The following is a 9,594-nucleotide window of genomic DNA, read 5'->3' as shown; positions in this document are numbered from 1 at the left end:
TGAAGATTTATGGTTCCTTGCCTGTTCTAGCTCCTGTCAATTACTTAGATCAGGGGTTCTTAATCTTGTGTGTATGTGTGTGTCTGTGTGTGTGTATGTGTGTGTGTGTGTGTGTGTGTGTGTGTGTGTGTGTGTGTGTGTGTTGTGTGTTATTGACTCTTTAATCTGTCAAGCAAAGCTCATGAACACCTTCTTGGAATAATTTTTTAAATAGATGAAATAAAATATAAAAGATTACAAAGGGAACAATGTATATTGCAATACAGTTATAAAAACATGTAAAAACATGTTAAAAAAAAGAAGTCAATTGGCCTTCTGGTTATGATCCTCTGGCTTAGAAAAAGTTTTAGATGGCAAGTTTTTCAAATTTGTGGATGACCCCAAACTGAAAGGAATAGCCAACATATTGAATGGCAGTAGTGAATTATAAAAAGTGCTTGGCAGATTAGAACAATGGGTCAAATATAATAAGATAAAGTTTATCCCTTTTTTGTTTCAAATTTAACTCTTTGATCAGAAAATCAATTGTACAAGTGAGAATGAGGGAATCATGAATAAGAAGAGTGTCATGAAGAAGTCTTCAGGGTTTTAGTGGCAGGGTTTTATCAATGCAGTGATAATGGTAAACAAATAAACAAACATAGAACAACAAAATAATATAATCTTGAGCTGCATTAATTAGACCTATGTTATCAAAAAAGGGAGTTTGTAGTATTAATATTTTCTTTTATGACATTGAAAAATTGGATATATATTTTTCTTTTCTTTTTTTTTACCAGGAACATAGAAATATAAAATTTTATCATTATAAATAAAATCAAGCTCACTTTCTAAATTTCAGGTTCCTCATCTGAAAGAGGAATTGGGCATGACTTAATGATCAAGTTTCTACAGCTGGTAAGTGGTGGAGCCTGTGACTTTCCTTGTCTAATAATCTTTCAGTTCCATCATGCTGCCTTTCTGTGGTCACTGCCTTTGACTGTTTGAAGGACTATCACATGGAAGTCCTTTTATTGGTTTAGCTCTAAAGAACAGAACTAGAAGCAATTGATGGGATTTAAAAAATAGAAGAAAATCTCAGATTGGATTTAGGAGAAAGGAAAAAACCTTTTTTTTCAAGAATGGAACCATATAAAGAGCAATGGATTATCTCCAGAAAAAAATAAACTATTCATATTTGGAGGAATTCATTTGGAGGTTGAATGACTTATTGGGGATATTAAGGATAGAACTCCTACTGAGGTACAGGTTGAACTAGATGATCCCATAGGCTCTTTCCAGTTCTGAAATTCTGTGATTTCAAAGTATTAAATCTGAATAGGGAAGAGAGTTAGGCAGCTGCCTAGGGCACCAAAAATGTGAGAGATAGGAGGGATATGCAATGGAGAAGAGTCACTGAAAGAACACTGCACCATGGGTTAGGATTTTGACCTCAACATTTAAATCTCACTTCTAACACTTAATTAGGTATGTGAGCATGATTAAGTCATTTAACCCCCACTGAGCCTCATTTCATAAAAATGAGGATAATAATACCTATAGTATTTTAATTTGTAGGGATGTTGTGAAGATCAAATGAGATGAAGACTAAGGAGTCATAGTATTTGCCAATATTATTGAAATTACTCTTTTTATAGGAGAATAGCCTAATAGTGGATGGAAGGTTGCCTTCTGTGTTAGGAAAAACTGTGTTTAGGTCCTGGCTCTAACAGTACTGGCTATTTGACCCTGGACAAATCATATATAATATTAATCTTTCAGGCTACTCTCAATAAACAAGCAGATAAAATCAAACATTTGAATTATCCAACCTCCTAAAGTCAAAACTTAAGATCACTATTAAAAAAAATCCATGTATTTAATGATAGAAAATTCCATTTTCTGGGGGCATATTTTTATTTGAAATAAGTCAAAATTGTAAGTCTTAGAGTGAAGGCTCAGATCCATCTTTAACCATACAGGAAATATACTTTCTAAACCTTCCTAGGTCACATTCATGTTTTTCTCTAGATCTATATACAATATTTGGTTATTGTAGACATGTGTGCATACCTGCCTTCAGTGTTGGAACCTCACTTAACAAGATCATTTATGAGATGCTTCCAGAAGACATGAGTAGAATGTCTTCTACCCATTTTCTAACCCTCAGAGGATCTAGCTCAAAACTTTATATTGATTAAATACCACTATCTCCCTCACTTGATTTTCAAAGTCTTCTTTGAGCTCTGTCATGGCCTGAGCCCAATTTCTGTTTTTTCTTGGAGTCTTTAGATGCAGGAGCTTGTACCTTCTCATCTTCAGATTGAGTGTTTTGATCCTTTGGATCACAGGTGAAGTATTTCTCAATGGTGTTCCTCTTTTTTCTCTGCTTACTCATTTTCCCAGCCTGAGCCTGGTTTTGGGGTGCTTCCTGAGCTTTTGGGACACCCCTACAAGGATCCCCATGTGTGAGGCTCTGTCCTCCCTCCTGGTCTTTGAATGACTATAAGCACCCCCTGCCATGGGGCTGAGGTGGGGGGGCCTGCTGTTCTATGGGGGGGCCTAGACTGCAATCAGGATCAGGATCTGAATGTGGTCAGAACCCCAGAGTCCTGTTCCAGGGACAGAGGACAGAGTCGGGCAGTCTCTCTTCACTCCCCTCCCTAGGCTCAATGTGCTCTGGGGGCTTCTGCTTACGGGCTCCACCTGCTTCTGGTTCCTGGATCTGGGCTGCCTTGGCCACTTGCTTGCTGTGTGCCCTGAGGGCTGGGCTCCATGTGCTCGCTCTGGCAGAGTTCCCCTGCTGTTCCCTCAAGCTGTGCCTGGTACCCCCCCCACCCCGGGTGTAGATCAGGAAACTGCCACTGCTGCTGTGAGCTGAACATTTCCCAGTGCCCTGGGGCTGCCTCCAGGAGGCTGAAGTTCCTTCACTCTGGTGGGCCACCCCTCTGGTGGGCCACCCCTCTGACCCCATGAAGCCGAGCCTTTCTGCTCCTTTCCAGGTTACCTTGGGTTAAAGAATTGCCTCACTGGATCCCTCTCTGGGTTCTGTCTCTTGAAAATGTAGTTAGAGTCTTTAGTTTATAAGTTTTGCTCCAGAGCAACTGAGAGAAGGTCCTCTCCTGACGCCATCTTGGCTCTGCCCCCTTTATTGATTAAATACCAATTGCCATCAACAAGAATATAAAAGTACTTGGGTTTTTGAAAGAAAAGTAAATGGAAGGGCAATGTAGTGTTTGGGGGACAGCACTGTTCTGAGCTTCCACTAGTGAACTTTATAATCTTAGGTGAATCATTTAACCTTTCTGGGCCACATTTCTTCATCTAATAAGTGAGAAAACTATGCTAAATTACCTCAAAGGTCCCTAGTCTTAACAGTGTGCATTAGAGATAAAATATTACAGCTGATTTTAAATGCAGAAAGTACAAATCCTTGGTATATGCAAAGTCAGATCTGGAATTGATAGTGCTTTGGATTCTTTTAAAGCAATTCATTTGCAGAAATGAGAGGCACAATAGGATCATTTTCATTTCCATATTTTTTTGATGATCAGAGGTGTTAATTGTAGCAAATTAAATGTAAAATCTTCCCCCTTCACCCCCCCCCCCAGCTCCCTGGAGAGATGTAGATTAGGGGATTAGTGATCTGAGGTCGCCCAGAATTTATCTGTTTACTGCTTTGGAGTGTGGGTTTCATTGCAGGATATTGAAAACTGCAGTATGGTTGAACATTATGTGGAAAATAGACACTTCCAAGCACATTATGCAGTTGGTATGAGGAATTTATTCTATATACAGGTAAGCATTTGTAGATATTTTGTTTAAAGTTAAGAACAAATGAACAAAAACAGTATTAACATGGAAACTAGTAGGGTGGCTTAAATTGGACTAGAACAGAAGTTGCAGACTTCAAATGAACACAGAAACTTAAATAATAAGGGTGCATTAACTAAGACAGTAAAAAAACTGTACAATGCAAGCAACACATTACCATAAAATATAATCAATGAGGCAGTCTTTCCAAAGGAAAGCTGGGAAGGGAATTTGGGAACTTAGGGGAAAAGATTTTAAAATCTCATAAATCCACCATATCTCTTCTCCATTTCTGGAATTTCTTTGGAATAACTTTCTCCCTCTTCATCTGAAGGCAGGGAATCCGCAAAGCGCTTAAGAAATCCACCATATCTTTTCTGGTAGTCTAGCCACCATTCAGGCCTTCCAACTCTTCGCATAAAGCCCCCATATCTTTTCTGTAGTTCTTTTGCTTCATCTTCCAGTTCTGGACTTCTCTTGTAGCTTCTCATGAAACCCCCATACCTCTTGCTCACTTCCTCCTCATTCTCATTATCTTCTCGGTAACGGCCTGACTCAGAGTTGTCCCCTGTTCCCAGCAGCTCTTTCAGTAACAGGTCTGATGAATTGGCCAAGGCATCATCATCAGAATCTTTCTTCATGAAGCCTCCATACCTCTTGGCCAGGATCTCTCCTCCATTCATCTCTTCTTCTGGCTCCACTCGATAAAGCTCATCCATTTTCTTCATGAATCCTCCATATCTTTTCATGAAACCCCCATATTTTTTGGCTAGAAGATGACTCTCATCTTTGCTTTCTCCTTGATTGTTAGTGCCTTCCTGAGAAAGATCCATCTTGGTCAGTTGAAGAAGCTCCTTACAGGTGTCCCAGGCTTTGGCAGAAGGCAGTTTCCCTTCACATTCTAGTGTACAAGCCTGTGAAAAATGATTTATCCAATGGTAAGATATTGTTGTGGCTTTGCTAAATAGATACAATTACTTACATCTTCTATTCACATCAGAAAGATTATCTAGATCACTTTGAAACATATGTGTTTATTGACACAGCATGTGAACATTCTTAAAATGTTCACATGATAAAGTTATCTCAATTTTCTTACTAGAAAACTTCATTACCTTGAATGGATTTTTAAGGATAGGACTTGTGATTTCATTACTACAGACAACTCTTTCTCTTCAATGTATGGTCTTTGAGAGTTGTCTAGCACACTGAAGAATTAAGTGACTAAGGTTACAGTCTTATTACAAGTCAGAGGTAGGACTTAAAGTGGGAGTTCTTTGAACTACTAGTCTCTTTTATAATAAGTTAGCAAGTTCAAATATTACAGAATTTTAAAATAATCATTATAGTATATTGTTATTTAAAAGCTTGAATTTTAAATTACAATGACTTGTACTCACATGGGAGTGATTATATTGACCTAGCTTGACTTTCTTGATGACCCAAACTTTCTGTATGACAACAAACTGCTTACTCAACTTTACCTATGTGATTTAAACTAAGTCTTAATCAGAAAAATATTACAATAAAAGACATTTTGCTTAAAAAATTAATTCTTTGAAGTTGATCCATTATTTGATCTATCTATATAAGCATGTACATATGTATTATAATTTTATTCTAGATAGCTCTCAATATTCTTGTTCTTTATTTTGCCTTCTTTATTGCAGACAGGAATTCAAAAGAAATTTTGAGAAAAGTTCAAAAATCCAAAACTAAGCTTGATAATGCTTTATGGTGACTTTATGTTAAATTGAAGTAGAAATTTTTCATTTTGGTCTTAGCTGCTTTTTAAAAAATTTTTGTCCTGAAATTTTGACTCTAAGGCCTGACATCATTAAAATATTATAAATATGCAATCTTGAAGGTCATTCTTCTCATAAACACTTAGTCACTGCAAAGTCTTTTCCAATGGATATCATGTTACTCAATAAAAAGAAATGAATCTGCATACTATTTCCCCTATTTTTCATTATATAGTAATTAAATCCTAACCAATATAAGATTTAGGATGTATTACTTCTAATGATACCATTAAGATTCCCTTCTACTCAAGAAGCCTACTGCTCCAAATATGCAAACATTTCTAAAAAAATCATCTTAGTGATGCATTTTTGGTATAAACACCAATGCTAAGGTTTATATATATATATATATATATATATATATATATATATATATATATATTTAAATATATTTTAATAAACATTTTATTTTCTACTATCACAAATATATTTCCATAAATTGAATGCCTTGCAATATCTTTGTGGGGGTAATCAGCTATCAAGAGTGGGTGTTCAATTACTATTTGCTGAATTGAGATCTACTATGAGAGCACAGGATCATTGAGTTAGGGCTTGAATGGATCCCAAAGGACATCTAGTCTAACCCTTTATTTTTCATATTAGGAATCTGAGGCCAAAAGAAGGTAAATGACTTGCCTGAAGTTGACCATAGTAAGTATAAGAGCTATAATTTGAAATCCTATTTTCTGAGTCAAGAGTTAATATGCTTCACACAGTGCTATCTTGCCTCCAAAGGACATGATCCTGAGAATGAATTCCATGAATTAAATATACTTGATTTGAAGAGGGATCTAGAGTCAGAAAACCTGGATTAATACCTTAGCTTTGACTTTGTACAAGTAAATTCTTTTTGAGTCATAGTTTCCTTATCTGCAAAATGATGAGGCTGAGAAGGATGAATTCTAAGTTCTCTTCTTGCTCTAATTTTAGATTTGCATTATATATTTTTTAATAAATTGTTTGGAGAAAAACAGGTTAGAAGGCAGAGAGTGATATCATTAGTAAAAATTTATAATATACATAAAATATTTTGTTGCACTTTTGAACTTTCTTAAAATGCAAATATATTATTTGTTACAGCTAGAAAAAAGTTATACATTTTAAAAACAATTATCAAAGTTAATTGCTGTTAAAATATGAAGTTACAACTTGTGCTGTTTCTTCTAACCTAGATTTAAAATGATCCTGTCTTCTTAAATCCTTGTTTTTTCTCATAGAAAACAGGTTCACTGTAGGATGGTGACATCCTTTCTTTGTTACCTATCTTGCATCATTTGCCAACTCTCTTTAGGATTTCTCCATAAATGCATGGTATTGTTTAGGCAATTACATTTCATAGTGCTATTTTCATGGAAGCTTATCTGTCTACTAATGCAATTCTGGATTAAGATGAATCTAATTCTGACTCAAAACCCATTATTGGTTAATCATTCAAAATGCCTTCTTAAGTGACTATTGATGATGAGCCAATCTTTGTTAAAGGGTTCATGGTAAAGGATTTTGACCAACATCTGGGCAAAAAAATGTTATCAACTCATTTAAAGTACTAAGGATTATTTTGGAAAATGTTGCTTACTTACAAATTGAACCTGAAGAATTTAGAGAACAAAGGGTGAAAAATATCACAACTCATAACATATGGTGGTAAGATTTGGGGGGATAATTTAGCTCTTCAACAAGAGAAAATGTAAAGAGTGGGAATTGGGTGAGGGGAAAAATTAAAGAAGAAAATAATTTAACAAGTAATGTTAATCTTCCAAGTCACTTTAAATACAATGAATAGAGTATCTTAATCTCATTTTAATTTTAGCATATTAAGCAAAAAAAAATAGAAATTCCATTATTGTTTAGCCAGTACATTTGGGGACAGGATAATAAGCTAAACCTCAATATTAACATGAAGATTATCAAAAAGTACAAATATGAAAGTTGGGGGTCAGTGTATGTCTAAAGAGGGGAGAGTTGCATGATCAAGAACACAGTACATTTCTGTAGTATTAGTGCCTGACTTCTCTTTTCCTCTATATCTCTTCAAATAGGTCAATTCTATACTTAGTTTCTAGGCACAGTCAATTCAAAGATTAAAAGAGAATGAAGAAGAAAGAATAAAGGAAGTTATGTTATTTTGTCATTATCACACAAAGCTTCATGTTTCATTTAATCATTCTTTTAGCATTTAGCAATTTACATGCAAAGAACTGAGCTAGACACTGGGAGAAATGCCAAGATAAACAAGGCATAGTCTAGTTTAGATAATACAGTACATTTAAAAATGTATAATAAACTACTAGCATTTTAGAATAATTCCATATCTGACTAGAACAGATAAAGTGCAACTGATAAAGTGCAATTTTGTTCAAGAAAATCTCTCAATACTCTACTGAAGTATATTGTTAAGTATGTTAAATAAATACATTAAAGATTGTGGATCATTGTAAATATCATAGCATATTTGAAGAGGAATCTCTATTCTCTCCTGGAAATTAAACTTAACCATTGCTTTAAGAAGGGGATTAGAAAAATATTTTTAAAAAATCCCAAGTATGCCACATAGAATATATCTCAAAATAAATTTCTTAGACAACCTGATTTGTGTTTTGAGTCACTTGTTCTGGATTGGAATTTCTTTACCCACTTGCACCTAATCTCTCTTACTGTTTCCCAATGCTATTTTCAGCTACTCCCCAATACCTTCCGTAGAGTGGTATAAATTATAGTTTAGTAATTATTACAAGATGTAAAAGTGAAATCCCCATTGTTTTTCTTGCATTCTTTCATTTCTTCTCCTCTACTTTCCCAACTTCTTATTCTTCCTCTTTCCCCTCTGTTTCTTCTTTCAAAAAAAAGCTCATATGGTTAAGTCTTTCAGTAAAACACCATTTTGAGCCAGAAGGAATATTTAAAGTCATCTAAGGAAACTGCATCTTTTTACAAATAAGGAAAATGAAGCCCAGAGAGAGAAATGATTTGCCCAAAGCCACACAGTAAGAACTGATATCTGAATTTTGATCTGCCTAAAAATCTAGTGTTCTTTCTACTACATTTAAATTGTTCACAAACCGCTACCACTACTGTTACTTATCCTTTAGCTTAATTTTTGGAGGTTCTCTTTAACATTCATGTCTAGTGGAATGAGGTAGCGAGATATATAGGGAGCAAGGAATTGGCATTGTGGGACAATGCTCTTGGGACAGCAGTGTGTCTGCTGCTCTCCGAGGTCCTGAAAAAAAAAAGCTGTCTGGGGATTTTTTGGAGTGGACAAATCCAGCCGATCCAGACAACAAATGTTAAAACACACACACACACACACACACACACACACACACACACACACACACACACACTCCAGGGATTAAAAACTAAAACAAAAACATCATAGTTCCCGCAACTGCTTACTCCTCCCTGCCCGCGCCCCTCCCCCCATCCCCTTCCCCACAATGGCCTTTTTCCAAAGCCAAAATTCTGAGAGTTTCCCGAGAGTTAGAATCTCCCTAGAGTCACATCGACTCTCCAGTTTTTTCAGGTCTAACTAGAAGAGTCTAAATTTTGGTGACGAAGAGGTGCTCCGTTATTTATGCTGTATTTAGGTAAAAACAGAAACAAAATGTAATCACAAGGATTCCCCGTTTCTTTCTCCTCCTACCCCGATCGGCGCTCACCAATGGATTGATGTCCGCATGCTGTCCCAGGCGGTAGGTACAGGAGGTGCAGTCCTTGCTGCATTCTGCCCTTACGGTCAGGAAGAGGCCAGGGCTGAGAGCCAGAAGCAAACTGCAGAGCTTCAGGAACAGCGCCATGGGCTGAAAAGAGAGAATGGGATGCGCAGCTCAGCCACTATCTAACCATCATTTACTAACACTAAGGAAAAACCGCTTTTCTTCCCTCATCCACGAATTCATCCTCAGGTTACTTAAATCCCCTTCTTCCTGAGAGATCCACACACAGGAGCAGCAGAAATCGCAAATTCCAACTAGTACCAAGCATTTATCTTTTTTTT

General features: G+C 36.2%; 1 protein-coding gene across 1 annotated transcript; it reads right to left on the bottom strand.

Moving 5' to 3' along the window:
• Nucleotides 1–4,046: 4,046 nt before the first annotated feature.
• On the bottom strand, nt 4,047–9,394 carry PENK (proenkephalin). The gene is made up of 2 exons (XM_074208370.1): nt 9,257–9,394; nt 4,047–4,706 (listed from the first exon to the last, which is right to left on the bottom strand). Exons 1-2 carry the CDS (start codon nt 9,392–9,394, stop codon nt 4,047–4,049), a joined length of 798 nt encoding a protein of 265 aa, XP_074064471.1.
• Between the last annotated feature and the right edge of the window lie 200 nt (nt 9,395–9,594).

The sequence above is a fragment of the Macrotis lagotis genome, chromosome X (assembly GCF_037893015.1).
Source record: "Macrotis lagotis isolate mMagLag1 chromosome X, bilby.v1.9.chrom.fasta, whole genome shotgun sequence".
Lineage (NCBI taxonomy): Eukaryota > Metazoa > Chordata > Mammalia > Peramelemorphia > Peramelidae > Macrotis > Macrotis lagotis.
This window is presented reverse-complemented; position numbering and strand designations above follow the sequence as displayed.

Excerpts from the sequence above, each read along its gene's own strand:
- PENK (XM_074208370.1), bottom strand. The coding sequence starts at position 9,394 with ATGGCGCTGTTCCTGAAGCTCTGCAGTTTGCTTCTGGCTCTCAGCCCT. Across the intron at positions 4,707-9,256 it reads ATGCGGACATCAATCCATTG|GCTTGTACACTAGAATGTGA; the intron begins GTGAGCGCCGAT and ends CATTTTTCACAG.